The sequence below is a fragment of the Cygnus olor genome, chromosome 24 (genome assembly GCF_009769625.2).
Source record: "Cygnus olor isolate bCygOlo1 chromosome 24, bCygOlo1.pri.v2, whole genome shotgun sequence".
NCBI classification, from domain to species: domain Eukaryota; kingdom Metazoa; phylum Chordata; class Aves; order Anseriformes; family Anatidae; genus Cygnus; species Cygnus olor.
Window position 1 is genome coordinate 3,843,489 of NC_049192.1, and position 18,415 is coordinate 3,861,903.

Genomic DNA, 18,415 nt, shown 5'->3' on the forward strand with positions numbered 1-18,415 from the left:
GACAGACCATGTCAAAGGCCTTGCTGAAGGCTAGGTAGACTATGTCAACAGGCTTTCCCTCATCCACCAGGTGGGTCACCCGGTCATAGAAGGAGATGAGGTTGGTCAGGCAGGGCTTGCCTTTCATGAACCTATGCTGACTGGGCCTGATCCCCCGGGTGTCTCACCATATGCTGTGTGATTGCATTCAAGATGACTTGTTCCACATCACCTTTCCTGGCACTGAGGTCAGGGTGCCAGGAAATGAGTGCCAAAATGAGTGTTTCTGGAGAAAGGAAGGAAGGGAACAACATGTGGTACTGCATCAGAGGAATGGAGAGGGCACTGGGGTGTTTTTGAACAGAATTTGTCTTGCTCTGCCAGCTGCAAAGATGAGCCCTGACATAGATATGAGGAAGGTCTTGTACAGACAGTAGCACAGAGCAAGAAACTGGCAGGCTTAGCAAAGAAGTTGCAGGAAGTATGACAAAGAGAACAGAGGAAGAAGCAGAAGAGGGCTGTTCTCAACATCAGGTGATATAACAGAAGGGAAGTGACAGTACTTTAAGAGTGGATTATTTACAGATGTAAATGTCCAAGTGAGTCAAACATGTAATTTATTTATAGATCTCCAGTGTAGCTCTGATACAGGCTGGCAACTTCCAGGAGTTGCCAAAGGAACACCGGACTGGCAGGGACCTGATCAACCCCCCGTTATCCTGAATAACGTCGCCATAAATTATCAAACGTATTTCCAATGCACTTGGTCTCTACCCTTCACTGTTATGAGACATCTTTGCATCTCTGCAAGAATCCACGATCCAGCCAGACTCAGACGTAGCTTTGTGCTTCTGCAGCACTGTGCTGTACTTTAAATAGTTCTCCCCAGCTTATTCACCAGTGCTGCCAGAGAAAACCAGCATGCCTACTTCCAGCACTCTTTATTATTTTTTTTTAAAATTTTTGATACAGCATGGAAAGCAAGCTCCAGTGGCTTCTTCTAAAGTCACAGAGGACCAGAAATGCATGTGAGGTTTCATGGGAAAGCTCATCAGGGCCTTGGATACCATTACTTCCCTGTCTCTGCTGGGCATACCCTAAATTATGCATTTGCTGCCTTTATTTAGCAGTCATCTGGTGAGCAATGAGAAATGCTGGGTGTCAGCTCAATTCCTCTAAAAGACCAAAAGCCCTAGCACTTTTTCAACTGCACCAAGCTCTGCAGACAGGTGGCAGATTAAAGGGGCCTGAACCACTCGTTATTCACAGGCCAGTCACATCCAGCTTTCCAATAGGCTTCTTTTGCTATATCTGCAGCAGGGAAGCCGATTTGTTCTTTGAGAATGTCAGAGTTGCCATGTTTAACTCGAAACAAAAGGAAGAAAAAGAAAATGGTTCCAGAAATGGATCATCCAGCCCACGATTCCTCTAACTATTTGCTATTCTTGCAGTCAGTTACACTGGGTCAAACAGCGGAAGAGGTAGAAGACAATCAAGTGGAAGAAATACATTTTCAGGTTCACAGTTGCTTCTAATCAAAGAGAATCCAGACTTGTGCTTAGTGGAGCAAGAATGAACAAGAGCTGGAACGTGTAAGCCCCACTGAGAATTTTTAGGTGCTGTGAGGTACCATTTTCTTAAACACTAACTAGAGGAAAGAAAAAGAAAGCACATTTATTAATGGGTAGACCTGCATGTTTATCTGCCTGTTTCTGTAAGTTAGGAAGCAAGGCTTTACCAGCACTAGCATGGAAGATCTCCAAGTAAATAAATCAAAAAATAAAAAGGGCAGCCAATCGGTTTGCTAATGCTACTGGAGACCATCACATGATGTTCTCTTTCAGGCTGTCTAGACTAAACTCTGGCTGTGAGTGGGCAATGCTGATGCCTGAATTTTCAGCTTGTGAGAGAAATGCCCGTCCCTAATGAATTGCTCAATACACAGGCCGAAAAAGATGCCAAGTTCCTGTGCTCATTCCTTCCGGCAGAGCAGGGAGGGGGGAAAAGCAAGCTGCTCTTGGGCAACAATCCTTTTTGCTTTTGTCCAGACTCATCTCTTGACTGCTTCTCTGCTGGACAGACATGGAGAAGCTCACGCACCTCATCTTGTTGCTTTTGTCAGGTAAGAAAGCATGCATGGCCTTGGGTTTCAGTTAACGGGCAGGGTAAAGGACTGGTGTAAACTTACTCTCTATCTATGGCTCATATAAGATTATTGATAATACTACAGGAAAAGACTGCACAGGCCATGAGATACAGTAACTCTTTCTGGATGCAAAGGCATCTTCATGGTAGCATGCAGCTCTTCGGAAGACCAATAAAAACTATTATGGTTGAAGTTCACTCTTTTCTCTTAATTTAACAAAGGGCCAGCAATGATCCAAGCGCTCACCTTTTCTCACAGGGATCCTTTTGAGTCAGAACAGGAGTCTTATGTGCCTTCTCAGAGTGAAACTGCAAAATCCTATTTGTTTGCATTTGTAGGGGGTTGAATGTAAATTGCAGCAGCTGTGGTTCAAGAGGAGGAAAATAAAATTCATTGAAGCAGGGACCTCTCCTCTGAAATCTTAGGCATCACAATAAGACAAGAAGAACGTCTCTGTAGAGAGCAACACTCCCAGTCTCTATTTTCAGCTTGGAGAGCAATGTCTACCTGCAGTGAGAAACAAGGCACAGGATCTAGCTGGTATTCCCAGCTCAAAGCTTTCCCTCTCCAGCCAAATTTTGGAGAGACTAGATATATGAAAGAGTGCACAGAGAGGTAACAGATGCAGGCTTTGGGAGCACAGAAACCTATCTCAATTATGACAAAATCTGAATGAACTTGGAAAAAAGTCCACTATATTTTTTCCGGAAGCAAGCAACAAGGGAGAACAAACACAAACAGTAAAGGACCTGTCAGCAGAATTGGCTGAAAAGATAATGACACAGTTTTTCCACAGGGGCATGAGCAAATCTTCAAATGCCATGATTCTGATCGAGACATTTTTGCAGTGGTGTTTCTGGTCAATAAAAGAAGTACCTGGGGCTGCCGTGGAACTGAAGAAGCTAACTGAACTAGGGGCAAGGAAAGGTCCACAAGAGAAATAAGAGAGGGAGTTAAAATGTTTAGTTGGCTTGCACGGGACTGGACTGGACATGCAGGGAGGTAAGCCTTGACTGGAACTACCCAGTGGAGCAAAATATCAGGATAAAGTGTTGTAGGTGTTAGATAATTGGAGAGCATAGCTCCACTTTTATGCTTTCTTCTAGAAAAGCCTGAAACACCTTCAGTGTTTTTTTTTTTGTTTGTTTGGTTGTTTTTTTTAGTTTAAAATTCACTCAGAATTTTTTATGATTATTTTAAGACATGTTATTAAAAGGCTCTGCCAGCACAAAGTCCTCACAACGACCTATTTTTTAATTTACTTCTGTTTTAGCATTACTTATGGTTTCACAGAAGCCTCAAAATTTTTTCACTAGAAATACAAATACTTCCATAAATACCACGCTGCACTTCTCTCCAGAATTATTTATAGTTAAGACGGTCCCTTCTGCCTTTGCCCACCACAAAGAGGAATGGAAATTAGAAATAAGGAACTAAGGCAAAAAATAAAAATAAATATCTATATATATAAAAATGAAGCTAAAGACCAGTTATCAACAGGATTAAAATTAAAAGGGTATTAAAAGACAGGGTGAAAACATCTGATGACTCTGGAATCAGGAGTCGGATTAAGAGGTAACCTGCTAAACAGCTAGCTGGATACATATTGTAGGTATCACTTTCAGCATCCGCCAAGGCTCTTTTGCTTCCCTTTGGCTGTGTAAAGCCCTTAAAATTGGAATAATCTTCATGGGCATTTACTGCAAAGGACCTTTTCCACAGCAGAGTGCACACTGGAGCCAAATCTATACTTTTGGACCGATGGGGAATCTATACCTTTGAACCTTGCTGCAGCTGTATTCAAGTAGGCAGGTCAGATGCTGCAAAGTAGGGGTGTTACAGCAAGACAAATCTGAGAGTTACTCAGAAACAATTGGTCATTATTGTGTCAAGCTGTGTTTTGATGATTTGCCTTGTAAAAAGACCTTTTAAAAGCCAAGCCAGTTTGCCTGGCGCCCAGTCAATCTACTTGAATACCCAGCTTCATGCTCCTCAGAACGAGAGGAAAATGCAAGTTTATTTTTAATGCCGTAGTCATGCTGGCAAACTGCTTCCTCTTAATGGGCAGGAGCCCAACGACTACAGCAAGTGTGATGTGGTTGCGCTCCAGACTGCAATCCACAGCAGTCACCACAGGGCCAGAAGGGGAAGATGAAGACCAAAATTGGCTGAGCTTCAGAAAATCTGCAAATATTAATGGAACGGTTACCTCAGTCCCTACCCCAAGAGCTGCCTAGCACGAGCCAGATGACACACCAGTCAAAAGGATCACTACTGATGTATTTCAACAAAGTCTGAACCAAGACTGTCATGAGGGAAGCAGACAGGTGAGCCAGCCCTACAGCTGGCAGCAGTTATCATTAGAGTTGTAAAAGAGGAAAATGGCATTTGTTTAGCCTAAACACAGTGATAAGCAATAGACGTAGAAGAGATGTGGCTCACCACTTTCTCCTTCTAGCATCCTGCGCTGCAGACAACATCACCCTGGTGTACGGAGTGGAGGGGGGGACCATATCTATCAATTGTACCTATAACCCCTGGCAGCAGCGGTGGAGAGAAAAGAGCTGGTGCAAGCAGATCGATGAGACCAAGTGCCAACATGTGGTGAGCGCCCGCCGCTTCTGGCTGCCCTTCCTGAAGAACAGGAACGGCACCACTTCCATCAGTGACAATGTCCACGAAGGGGTCCTGACGGTGACCATGAAGCAACTCAAGAAGCAGGACGCTGGGCTGTACCAGTGCAGAACTGACTACCTGGGGGAAACAAACACCTTACAGAAGGTGCAAGTGAAAGTGCTGACAGGTAGGTCCTGGGGCTCTGTGTTTCATGAGTTCCTGAGTTTAACTTAAATTTCACGTGTCTGCAGATGTCAAGGCCTTACTTTGGTAAACATCTACTTTCCTAAGGAAGTACCATGCTTCATTGTCCCTTTGTAGTTCCTAATTTACAGCAACTACTACAGACATCTAACACACGTCATCTATAATTACCCAGATTAATCTCCTAGCATGCAGCTCATTGTTCAGTCTCATCTTGGTTACCTGTGCCTAACAGGGGCACTGGTTTTGTGAAACCAATGAGTATTACACAGAAACATTTGCAGACTAAACTGTTCTGTGTCTTCAGCTGTCCTGGAAACCCAAATGCCAGAGGAGCCTAGTGCTGTGCACAGCATCTCCAGGTAAGCCATAAAACTTTTTCACATGCTCTGAACTCTAACTTTCCTAGGACTAAACTAGATTAGCATCTGCAACTCCATTTGAAGCTGAGTACCACCACAGGCATATTCTCTGCCTATTCCTAATCCATGACAATTCTCGAAGCTGCTGTGCAGTTTCTAAATGGAATGCAGTGCTTCAGGGACAGGCAAAACAAATCCTGTAGATGATAATTTAATGGTGGACTCAGCAGTGCTAGGTTAAAGCTTGGACTAGATGATCTTGCAGGTCTTTTCCACCTAAAACAGATTCTATGATTCTATAATTTATTCATATGTGAGATCTTACAGTTAAAACCTGTAACAGTTGTTCTAACCTCTGAGGCTCTGCTATGCCCAGGCATGGAGCTTGTCACATAAGATGTTACCATCTTTGCACTTTATACTACCAAAATACGTGAGCTTTTTCAAAGGTTGAACCATCCCCTTCCTGGCTAAGCCTTTTTTTTGTTGTGCTTATGGCTCCTCATAGCATTCATCCTGAAGCTGACTTCACTGTCTTCTATGTCATTGGCGGACTCCTGGCTGTCAAGTTTGTGGTGGCCGTGCTGATCTTTTTATCATTAGCAAGAGTGGGAAAAACAGAGAGACAGAGCAGAACAACTCAAGCTTGAATGAACAGTGGGTCCTCCCTTTCCCCGGTGACCTCGTAAAGCATGCATGTGATGGAATCAGCTCCTCCTCGAGAGCGCTGCTTAGAGCTGAACCAAGAGAATCGACAGGGAAATGAACATCAATCATTTTCCGGCAAAGCTTTGCCACCTGCTGTAATAAAGAAAAGGATCACCCACGGGACATAGGTATTGACAGACCTATCGCCCTAAAGAGGGAATGTCACCATCTCACCTCTCATTGCCGCTGACCAACTTTTCCCAACGCAATTGAAATGAAATGATGCTGCCAGTAACACCTGAACCTGGTGGAAGGAGATGGAACTGGGGGTTGAGGGGAAGAAGGAACATGAAATATTTTTGTCAAGAGATCCAGCAAAGACTTATCTATGTGCAGAGACGCTTCCCCAGACACAGTAAAGGTGACAGAGCTCTGCTCCATTTTCCCCCAGCTCAGTGCCAGGCCAGACAATGCTTTACTGTAAATGAAAGTACAGATAGGCCAGTGAACGTAAACAGGAGTTCAGGTAATGCAGCTCAATCACCGTGTGTTCTTGTGGAACTCATGAATGCACACATAAACAATGTAAAAATTTTAAGACATTGCTCTGTCAAAATTCCCCAAGGAACTTTTGATTTATTGAAGCTAATAGCTTTTTTCAGCATGTCCTATACGTCTACAAAACTGCTGAACGCTTCTTCCAAAAGCATGAAATATAACCAGAAGTGTATGGTTTGTACTGAAAGCCAGTATTAGTGTCTAGAAATCAGTTTTGTAACTGAGATTCCACCCTCTAATGACTGACCTTTTTGCCATGTTTACGGCAATGCAGTGCTCTGCTGTCACCTCTAGTCACTGCTAGTAACTGCTCCATACCACCAGGCAGAAACTTATCTCCAGCATCATTCCACTGGGGTCTGGATTGAGACCCGTCAACGTGATATTATTTCACGGTACTGCCAGGTGACAGATTCTCTTTTCCCAAGGTGACTAGCTCCCACAGATTTCCTCTGGCAGAATGGATCCTTAGTGGACAGTCGGTGTGGAAAGAGACGCGAACTGTAGAATGTAACAGAAAGGGATGTGAAGGCTACGCACAACCCTGAGCCTGCTTCCTCATTTCTCAAGTGAAATGTTCAAAGCATGAACTCTTTGTACTTCTCCCTGCCTTTCATCTACTTTCTCAAGGGGATGTTACCAACACGATCATTGTTTATCACTCCCCCAAATGAAGCTGCATTTAGCTGCCCAAAGACCCCAAACCCAAGGCCACTCACACGTATTTCCGTGCATTGCCTACAAAGCTAAATAAAAAACTGATTATCTTACTTAATGTGGATTCATGATAAAGGGTGGAGTACCCCGACTCACAATACATCACCCAGACAAACGGTAACACTTAGAACATGCCGGCACGTTTATAGTGTACAGAAGTGCCCCAGGACACCTGGGCAGGTTGGCAGGTCAAGCCCGCTCCATTTAGCACCATTTAGATGAGCTCCATTTAGATTCCAAAACCAGACTAGGCTGTTCATGGTTGTGCTCTAAGTTAATTTCCTCTGCTTCCACAGGGTAAATTAGCCCACATACAGCCGCACAGCACTGCAGCTGTACTAACACAAATCTAGCTTTAATATTCCTGGGTGGCACTGTAGTACCCAGTGTGGAGATGAGCAGTAAAGCAAGGGAATCGCAGCTCTAGCCAGGAGGCTTAGGTCCTAATTCCAGCTCTAACCTGTTGAGAGACCTCATACAAGGCTGCCCACTGCTTCCGTGATGCTGGGGGAATGTAATGCGTGTTCTCTAGCACTGTACAAGCTCTTTGGGAACAAGGATACAAAACTTGCATCTGTGTGCAAAACAGCAGGAAGAATGAACACATCCTACTGAAAGCTGCTCTGTAGTACATCAAGGTGGCCCTAGAGACCAAAAATATCCGTTTCTTTCACAGCCACACAGCATGGTTGCTAAATATGGCTATCTAGAAAACAATATACTTAAAGCAAAAAAACAGCCAGTAAACATGGTGCAGCCTTCCCACATGGGAAGTAATATTAAGACTGTGGTTAAAAGATGTTCTCAGTGACTCCAAACTGGCATCACTAGGCAGCAGATGACTGTAAATGACAAAGCAAGTTAGCTTCCCCTACACCAGAGAATTCCTCAGTGATAAAGAAGATCTGGGATAATTTTTTTCTCCGTGCCCTAAACCACTTTGTACTTCAGAATGGGCGGTTTTCCAGCCCTGCTGCTCTTGCTGGCACTACCAGGTAAGGCTCAGAGACTTCTTATTTCTCCAGGGAACAGGGTACTTTCTGTGCTGTTGTGTGCACTGCACACTGTTATTTGCACTTTTTATTCAGGCCATCTATGGCCAGACACAGAATAAGACTGCCAGATGTCAATGAGGGACTACAAGGGGAGGACACATTCAGCCTGAAATGTGCTTATTTTAATTATACAAGCTTTTGGCTTCTCATTTTTCTTTACAGTAGTTTGTTAGTTTGTCCAGAAATTAATTTTATAAGGGATACTTGGCAATCTCTGACCTTCTTAGACCTTTCTCTCCCACCACTGAAGCATTCTTAGTCTGAAATCACCTAGCATATGGGGAGGGAAATCTGTGTTGCTTTCTCCAGATACGTGATGGATGAGGTATTGTGAGCAATGTCAGACAGGCTAGCTGCTGTTTGCTTTCTTACTGCCAATAAATACTGAGTCCACAGAGAGGAACAATCTGAATAACAATGGAAAAAGGGTAGTGGCTCCCTTTTTCTAGGCTAGGCATGGATGTTTATTTATGCAAACCTGCAGAGTTAAATAACTCTTCTCACAGTCCCAGCGGTATTAGTGGTATAACGTAAGAAAAAGTGGCACACTAAGCTGAGATTAGTTCTAGCATCAATTTTCTTTTTTTTTGAAAGGATCATGCATGCCAGGAGAGGACACACACGTGTTCCTGCAAGTAAAGGGAGACTCCTTCAGAGCTAACTGTTCATATGATGTGCACAAGCATTTACGTGAGAAGAAATTCTGGTGCAAGGAGCTATCAGAAAGATATTGTCCAGTCTTACCCTTGAGCTTCCCTTCAGAAGAAGGGATTAATCCTAACCATGCATGGCATCGTTCTGTTCAGCTGGAAGACTTTGGAGGCGGCCAGTTTTCTGTTAACATGGCAGCACTTCGAAGAGAGGATTCTGGCACATACCAGTGTGGAGTCTGGGTAGATCTGAAGCAAGTTTTGCTGCAAAGAATACAAATGGTGGTTTCACCTAAGGGTGAGCTATGAGGTCAACAGAGCACTGGGTGGGAGACAACCAAAATAAATCAAGAATGATGCGTCATTTCCAGTTTTTGTTCCATAGCAAAGTATGGTGTATCTAGTCACAGAGATTCCACTAGAGATTATCAAGGGCAATAAGAAACCACAATATGTATCTGCATGTATCTAGAGGCAGAAATGGCCAAGAAATTATTTTTTCCATATGAAATCAAAAAGCATCAAAGGGAAAGAAATCATTATTTAAAAAATTACCATCAAAAAAAAAAACAAAAAAAAAACCACCAAAAAACCACAATTTTGTGGGATTATACTCATCAGAAACAAATGGGTTTAGGTTTGGGACAGACAAGTTGATGAAAGCTAAAAAAATAATACTTTTTTTTTTTTTTGTACAAAATCTTCCATTTTGTTAAAAGCATTTCCCAGTCACAGAGACCTTTCACATAGAAAGGCTTTGATAACTCAAGTAGCTGACTTGAGAGATGGAGCAACACCCTCCTAAATTGAACACAGCGCAGAGGTAGCTCCATGTCACAGCAGCTGGGGAATTTGACAGCAATGACAGCCCTGGAACTTGACACCATGGCTTCCACGTCTTCTGCCAGTTCTCTTTGTGCTGGTGTTTGCTCTGCTCCTTTGGGTGAGATGTGTGCTGTTGTGGGGATTGCATTTTCCTGTCTTTTGCCCCTCTGACGAATCACCACTCTGTTGTCTTTAGAACCTGTAACAATATTTGCAAAAACAGGGAAATCCCTGTTCCTTCATTGCTCCTGTTCTGTGACACCCAACGTTGGGAAGCTTCAGCATTTTATGTGGTGCAAAATGGTGTCCCGAGCTAGATGTCAACCTATTATCAGAGCTAACGCTGATCAAAGTATCATTAAAGTAGGAAGGACTGAAATGATGAATGACTTCTCAAGGAAAATGATTAGAGTGTGGCTGAAAAATCTCCAACTTAATGACTCAGGCGAATACCATCTTGAGAGCCATTTCCAGGGGAGAAACAAACTACTGAAGAGGATCATGCTGAAAGTTTTGGGTGAGTTGATCAAAGAATTAATGATGATCTTCTAAAAGTCAGCGGTTTCATAGTACTTGACAAGAAAGACTCCAGGTCAACGTTAAAGAGCTCTCTTCTGAGCCTTGAAATTTCCTGAGACACAGATAATTCCTGAATTTCCTTTCTCACATAGATTTTTTGATACATACTAATGGTAGAAATTGCAGCCAATTCTTGGGAGGCAGGCAGTCTGGTTTGGCTTCATTGACTAATGAAATTTAACATTCACATCAGCAGATGAAACAGACTCCAAGAGATCTGAACATTTACCTGAATTTCTGAGTTCACCTCTTTATCACTGTTCATTAATAAACTTTTCTATTTGCTTTCAAACTTTACTTCTTCTGCTTTTAGCCGGTGCAGAAAGCAGCAAAACAGAAGATGCTTGGTGGAAGCTATTTGATTTTTCTGACAACTGAAAAATGTGGAGGGAAGGGGAAATCACAAGATTTCTTTTTTAAGAAAAAGATCACAAGATATTTTTTTTCTAAAATGTTTCCTTTCTAACAGCATTCAATTGCAACTCAATTTTTACATCAGTTTCTAAAATTGTATGAATTTTCATGGCTTACCTATCCCTTCTACAAAACTTAACCCCAACAGTAGCTGTCCTTTCCCTTTGATTTGTCACAGAACCCAAACTTATAAGGGAAGCAGAAACCACCAGCCTTTTGCCCCTCCGCACGTGATATAATCATCAAATAAGTAGGTTTTCCAAGGTATGATGAAATTCAGTAGGAAATATTTTGCAAGAATGAAAAAAAAAAACACAAACAAACAGAGGACTATAATCCAAAGGGAAGAAAACTGGACTCACAGGATGTCTGTTCCTGTCCAGCTAGCTACTAGCTGTCTGGCTGGGCCTACACCTGATGTTTTCATTTAGATTCATTGATAATAGGTACTATTGAACAACCTAAACAAAACTCCCAGATCCTTCTTGAGAAACTGGATGATCCCATTCCAGTGACTCTGCTGCATTAATAAACCTTCTTCTGCGGGTAAATAGCACAGGAGGAATATTCTTGTGCACAATGTCATGGGTAACAAACAAGCAATAACTCCAGAGCATCCTACCAACCTGCAAAGCAGGATTTTTAAGCATGAGAGAAAGTCACCAGGGATGGATCAATGTGGGAAAATCACCTCCTCTTGTGTTTTTTTTCCAAGGGGAAAACTGGAAACTGGATGCCAGCCCCACAGATGCCAGCAAAAAGGACCAGAGGTAAAAGCAAAGATTCCCAGACTCTAATCGTGGCATTCTGGATGCAGTGCAGGATTTGAGGGGTGCTGTCACAAACAGCTGAAACTTTCAGATGCACACATACACGTAGGCTTCCGTTTCTCTGCCATGGGGTTTGGACCAACCTCCCCAAGTCCCATAAAAAGCTGCAGAAGTCTCCTACTGGTTTCAGGAGCACCAGGAGAGGTCTCTTGAAGATGCCCAATTTAACTGCATCCTTCCTTTCTACATGGTTAAAAGGGACAACCGTATGGCCCGTGCAATGCTACAATGATTCTGCCTCTGGTACAAGCAGACCAGCCTAAGACCAACCCCAGCTAAACAACACGGCATGTTAGATGAGAGTTATTACCAGACCTGATCAAAAGAGACCCTCATAATGATCCTGATGAAAGACAGATCAGGAGAAGGGCAACTGCATCCTTATGAGGGATGCCTTTGAGCTCTAGTAGCACTGCAACTGATTGCAAGAAGAGATTTCAAGCTTCTGAATATGCCCCAGGCTTGCCAAGTGCCAAAGAAAATACAGCTGAGATGGATCCTTTGTGTCTGTAGACCAGTACTGACCACCCAGAACCAAACTTGTTTAGAGACAGCATGCTGAATTTTTATCCTGGAACCATACTCCATTTTCCAACACACAAAATCCCCTTCCAAATTAGCCTAATCACCTCTCATGCTGTAAATAGTAATGGAGATACCATGCTTTTCCTTGCAGGACTCTTTATACTGTCATGGTGCTGAGTTCCTTCCTGGCTACAACTGCCCTTATTGCTACTGTTACACTCCTTGTCACCAGCTACATCAGAAGGAAAAGGGCAGGTAAAGCTCTCTAATCCTCTTCTCTATTTTTCCCTGCCCCTAGGACCTGGTTTCACATCACCCTGAATGCCAGTAAGGTTTATTTGTAGTATCATTGCAAAGGGAGGAAACAAGACCAAGCTGAGAGAAATGCAACATGTGAGCTAAATGTCAGAGACAGAAGAGTGGGGGCAATTATTTTTAAGATGAAAAGGTAAAGGTGTGGTTCTGCACTCAAAGGAGATTCTGTTATTTGCGGCAGGAAAAGGGATGGACTTTAGCAGACATCCTGATTTCAGAAAAGGAGTGCTGCAGGTAAGAGAGCATCAGAAATACCTCATTCCTGGTGCTTTGTTTGATCTCTGTCATGCAGAGATGCTGGCTCTGTGCTTACCACTCAAGGCGATTACAAAGCACACGATACCACACATCCTACAGCGAACACGTAGCATCCGCTCAAGCTAGCAGACTGCAGCTAGCAGTCTGTGTTTGTGATTGCCCACCTGTGGCTGCAGAGCAGACACAACCTGACTCGGTTATTTGGCTAAGACATAACCCCTCTGCATGTTTTTGTTTACAACACTCAGAAAAAAAATGCAATATATAATTTTGAAAGTTCGCTGGCCTTGAACCTTTAGTAAGATCAACAAAGTTTCTCATCAAAGGAAAAATCTGCTAGTTGCAACCCCCCTAAATATTCTGTGTGTTAACTGTTGCTGCGCCTTTCTACCCAGTCCCTTAAGACTTAGGAAGCAGAGTTTGGTGTAAAAGAAGTTTCCCAAACTTCTCTGAGCACGCTTTCTTTTTTCTCCAGCATCCTCTCCCCTCTTCCCCAGCTTCATGATACGAGGCGAAAATATCTGTAATTTTAAGTGAGCTGAGACTAATATTCATAACCAAAAAATGGTGAATTTCTTTTTAACTTCTCACTCTTCACGTCTTTTCAGAAGGATGGAAGAAAAAAAGCAAGTAGAACTTCAGATGGGGATAAGAATGACTGCACAACATATGCTGTCTTAAGGCACCAACCTCAACCAAAGCCTGAAGATGTTACATATGTCAACGTACAGCCTTCACCAAAAGTTCTCTTCCACCTTGAAGAACCACCAGGGAACTCAGTTTTCTCAGGGCCTGTAGAATATGCTACTGTTTTCTTCAGAGCCACAGCTCCACGTTCTGGAATTGAAAAAGAGAAAAACAGGTCCACCTAAACAAAGCAGCACAAAGCCTTGGGTTTATTCATAGAATTTTGCTGAACTGGGCTTAGAAACAATCCATTTGTAACCAGTTGCTGAAGCTGGGTACACACGGGATTGCCCAGATGAAAGCTGCTGAAAGGATGAGACACATGGATGCACAAACCTTCCCTGAAAAAATAACCACACTTTTCCAATAGTGCAGCATCACAATTCAGCTATTAGTAAGTAAACGTAGTGGAAGGCTGTAGTATATTTGCTTTCTCTAAATTACTCTATTTTTAAACAATGAACGACTCTAAACCCAAATACAGGAAACAGATTCTCTCTCATGGCAACAGATCCAGTGCCACAGCCAGCAATGGGCTTTGAGATACGGGAGCATGACACTTCCTTCTAGAGTTTTAACTTCAACAACACACATAAATAGTTGCATATAAAATGTTAATAATTGCCCATGCTTATTAGGTCCAAATCAGCAAAGTGGTAAAGCATCTGCTGAACTTTAGCAGGTAAAATTGTTTCATGTATTTCAGAGAGTCAAGGAAACATGTTTAGTTTTGTTGAAAAATTTTTCTACGTTATATGTCTTCAGTTTGAACATACAAGTGCAGATTTTAGACTGTATGTATAACTTTGGATTTCCTTCCCTTCCATGCTTGTTTATTAATGCTACACTCATGCTACAGTATAAATCTGTCTTGACTGTACTACAAATTACACACATTTTGATCAAATTACTGAATCCTGCTATCATAGTGATACGTACAAACATCCACTAAGGATTATGGATAAATCCCAAAATTCAGCTAAAATTCTCATCTTAATCCTGTGAGTTGGGCCCAAGGCTGCTGAATAAGACACAAAAATGGCTTTAATTTGTTGATATTAAGATTGGAAGAAGCACCAGCTTAGGTACTGCGTGGCATGGAAAAAAAGGAATGTGGAAAGGCAGAGATGTCCATGAATCATATCATGTAAATGTAAACTTCATCTTGCCTGTGGGTTCTTGTCCAGTTCTGAGGACAGAGAGATGGGGCGAGGAGAGGGGAGAGAAGAAGGAACTTCTGTTGCCTGGTCTGATGTGGCTACAGGACATCAGGCACTTTACAACTGTATCTGAGATTATTTTGTCTCTCTATTGCAAATTATCTAAAAAATAAAACTAAACATAAAATAATAGCTAACAAAATCATTTTTTCCCTTCCTAAACAGGCTTACATGATTGCATTCTTCACTTCCTATACTGACTTCCTGTTTTCTCTTGCTTACGGTTATTTCTTCTTTTTTTTTCTTTCTTTCTCACAACTGCCTTCACTAACTGCCTAAAGACTTACTGACTGACACCCTTATGTTTTGGGGCATTTCTGAGACAGCAAAAGCATTTGTGTGGGGACCATACCATTAAGGTCTGAATTACACACACCAGGAAATAAAAATAATTAATATAATAAGCTTCAATATACAAATTCTATTCCTTATTTAACCTCTTTGATTCTTTGAATGCAATTAAACTTTTTATGCATAAATTCTTCACCTAGGCAATGACACACACAATAAAGGCCCTGAAGGCCTCAGATCTTAAAAAAATAGAAGTTAAATAACTAAGTCATGATAGCAAGGCTTATTGATACACACTTCTGGTCTACAAAGCTGTAGATAACCTTATATCATATGGTGAAATTGAGGGTGTTTCTAGGTATAGTTTATCTCTACAGATTGCACCAGTCCTCTGTCACAAAACACAAATACGTAACTGGCTGTTTTAAAACAAAGACACAAGAAATATTCTCAAATCTTTCCAAATTTGTAACATCTTACAGGTATTTTCCCTCTGTGTAAATGAAGCAGACTTGCTAGTAATTTGACCTGCCTACAACAAAGGCAGCATTGTTGGAACAACTAATTTGCGTTGGCACATTTGGTAGTTATGTTAGTTAGCATCAGCAGCACACTTATCCACTTCTGCTATAGTCAGCTGTTGAATTCAGGAGCACTCTAAGTTGTGTACAAGCAGCCTCTGGACATCTGGGACATTACAAACCTGAACGTGTCTTCAAATAAGCCTGACAGAAACATCTACTCAGTGACCCTGCTCTGTATTAGCTGCTGAATAGTGATGTAAAGTTGCACATGGCTAATGTCTCACATATCCTCCCAGCTTATCTTTAATTTGACAGTAGCAGGAAATAAATTTGCAACATTCTAGGAACTGGGCATATGAGATAGGGCACAGTGGACAGGATGGAAGAGGACAGGAGTTTTTTTTCTAAGACTGAGGCTATCTGTCAATACTTTCCACTCCAGTGCCTCCAGACATCTCCTCTGTCCTTTTCCAGGAAGTCTAGTTAAAACTCATCCCAAATCTAAACATTCTCTGCAGCCTATCCTGAAATATTTGTTTCTTCTTTGTCCACTTTGTCCACTAAGAGGACTGTTTTCATCTCGAATAGGTAGTAAAAGTATATCCGTATGACTAATGGCTAGGCAGCTTCATCTGCTCACTACAAAGGGCTCTTGCCCTAAGTGAACTATAAGAACAGAGCAATCATATAATCAATTATACTCTAGAGATTCTGCTACAGTCATCATAGTACGATGCCATCTAAGTGCCTTCCAGCAACAGTTTTGCAAATTGGGTAAAATTTGCCATATGCATGAGAAACCACAGAGATTTGAGCAAAAGACATGAAAAGCATAATGTTTTATTAGCTACTACATAAACCATCCAGTTCTGCTCCATGTCCTGAAAGACCCACGAAAACAAACAAAAAAAAAAAAAAGAAGAAAAAAAAAACAAACAAGGAAAGCAAACTGAATTTTGGATTATATTGCTTGGGAGCAAAACTATAGAGATCAAGGAGTCTCCTGCTAGACAAAATTAAGTTGGCTCCTTCATAGCTTTCCTTTTCCTCTGGAAATCACAGAAACACGAGAACACTTTTGGAACATGTTTGTCTCTACCTCCTCAAAATACAAAGAATCAGCAATGTGTTCTTGCATGAGAAACCTAAAGAACAGAGAAAATCCAACACTTATCAACCATATCCACTTCACGTTCGTCATACAAAGTTTTATTTATTCTATTCACTCTAGAATACCTGTTAGATTGTTCTCTACTTCATGCCTTACTTCTCTCCCATCCCCAGCAACTGCAAAATATAGAATACCAGAAAGGAAAGATAAGCAACAAAAACCAGGATCCTGGCAACCGTGATTAGCCCAAGATTAGCAGATATAGGAACTTCTCTCCAAAGCAAGAGACTGCTTTAAATTAGTCTGCTCCTGTTCTTGTTAGGGAACTGAAAAGAATTTCAAATTAAGAATAAAGCAAAAAGCTGTAAAAATCAATATCTGAGTGGCTTTATAATCAGATAACCTATTACGTGCTATGGGCATTCCCTCCAGGCCTATGGTGTCTGCTTATTCCCTTGGGCCACTGCCCTTCGTGCTCTTCTGCATTCATGAATCTTCAGCTGTGATGTCCTTGAGGATTTATTCTGCTCTATTTACCAACAATCACACTTCTAGCATTTCTGCATTTCATCGTGATTGCAGAGCTGCCAGCAACGCAGTGTCAGAAAGCAGGCCAGCTTTCTTCAGGACCCACACTGAGTGCCAGCCCGTGGGGTCTTTACAGCACCTAACAGTGACCAAGCTAAGAGGTCAGATCCTGTTTATTTAGCAGAGGGGAAAAAAAAGGATTTTTCAGAAGAAAACTCCAAAACAGGAGGACTGCTGTTCAGGGTGCTCTGAACTGCCTGTTGGAGGCAATTCTCCCCTACCTCACCTATGTGGACACCACCCGCCCCAGTTTATACAATTAACACAGGCAGTATGGCTACACCCCATTATAACCAGCATTTGAAGTACACCAATTTTCAGCTGGAGCTCTGGGACCACTTCAGCATACCTAAATACAAACTCATTCAGCATCCCCACGCTGTTTCACAGCATAAAAACTTCACCCACAGTTGGTTCACGTGGAAATCACTGTTAAGGCACCCAGCACAGGAGAAAGAAACAACAGTGCCTGGGGCAAAACTTGCCCTTTTTGTTCTGCTCGTTGCCAGCTGGTGATGCTCACATGTGCTCTCAACCTCTGCTAGCAGAGAGATGCTTCTGCACCAGCGAGGGTAGAACCAGGCTCCAGGAACCACAGGAGTGCTCACAGTTCTTTCAAGCATATCTATGAATACCTATCTATCATATCTACCATATCTGTCTATGAATACCTGTGAAGATTGGTGTATCTCTTCTAAAACAGAGTACATCCCCAAAACACAGGAAATGGAATAGGCTGAACACATTTATTTATTTATTTATTTATATGGCTGTTATCCCAAAGAGCTTTGCAAACTCTAAACACGCACAAGAACTGTTTCAACAATACTATGATAACATACAACTACTTGATGATACCACACAGAAAGACTGCCTGACAGTGCAGGACCTCAGGCTTGATAAAAGTATTTACGTTATCACTGTTAACATTGAAGTTCCAATACCGTTGAGAGAGCCTGAGCACACGTGGAAGGAAAAGCAGGTATGTCTGAGAGGTATTAGTAGGCAGACATGGAAGCTGAGTATTAAACCTTTGAAAGCCTGCTCAAACCTCTTATGAGGAAAACTTCCTTTTGCACCAAAACAAAAAAGCTCTTTTTAATGGTCTCCATTTAATCATATTTGGCAAAAAAAAAAAAAGATAATGGCATGATACTAGAGAGTTTGGGAACAAGAATAAACCACCTTTCTGGACGATAACCAGGAATATAAAGGAATGAATGTCTGGGAAAGAACAGCATTTGGGTAACATGAAGTTAGACGGTCATCTCTTACACTTAGGGAACCCTGAACAAATTCCATCACTGCACCTG

The 18,415-nt window shown here is 42.0% G+C and overlaps 2 protein-coding genes across 3 annotated transcripts; both read left to right on the forward strand.

Annotated features, from left to right (window-relative positions):
* Window positions 1-1,693: 1,693 nt before the first annotated feature.
* LOC121059142 (triggering receptor expressed on myeloid cells 2-like) lies at window positions 1,694-7,280 on the forward strand. Its single transcript, XM_040535571.1, is given in 5 exon segments — window positions 1,694-2,101; window positions 4,584-4,928; window positions 5,253-5,307; window positions 5,816-5,897; window positions 5,900-7,280. Coding segments are annotated over 5 exon segments (696 nt in total). The 5' UTR covers window positions 1,694-2,061; the 3' UTR covers window positions 6,074-7,280.
* Window positions 7,281-7,361: 81 nt separating this feature from the next.
* On the forward strand, window positions 7,362-16,297 carry LOC121059141. Of its 2 annotated transcripts, XM_040535569.1 has the most exons (7): window positions 7,362-8,225; window positions 8,880-8,975; window positions 9,957-10,277; window positions 11,469-11,523; window positions 12,260-12,363; window positions 12,605-12,657; window positions 13,290-16,297. In XM_040535569.1, exons 1-7 carry the CDS (start codon window positions 8,183-8,185, stop codon window positions 13,551-13,553), a joined length of 936 nt encoding a protein of 311 aa, XP_040391503.1. In that variant the 5' UTR covers window positions 7,362-8,182; the 3' UTR covers window positions 13,554-16,297. The 2 variants fall into 2 exon arrangements, with proteins under 2 accessions (XP_040391503.1, XP_040391504.1); XM_040535570.1 differs by lacking the exon at window positions 12,605-12,657.
* Window positions 16,298-18,415: the final 2,118 nt, after the last annotated feature.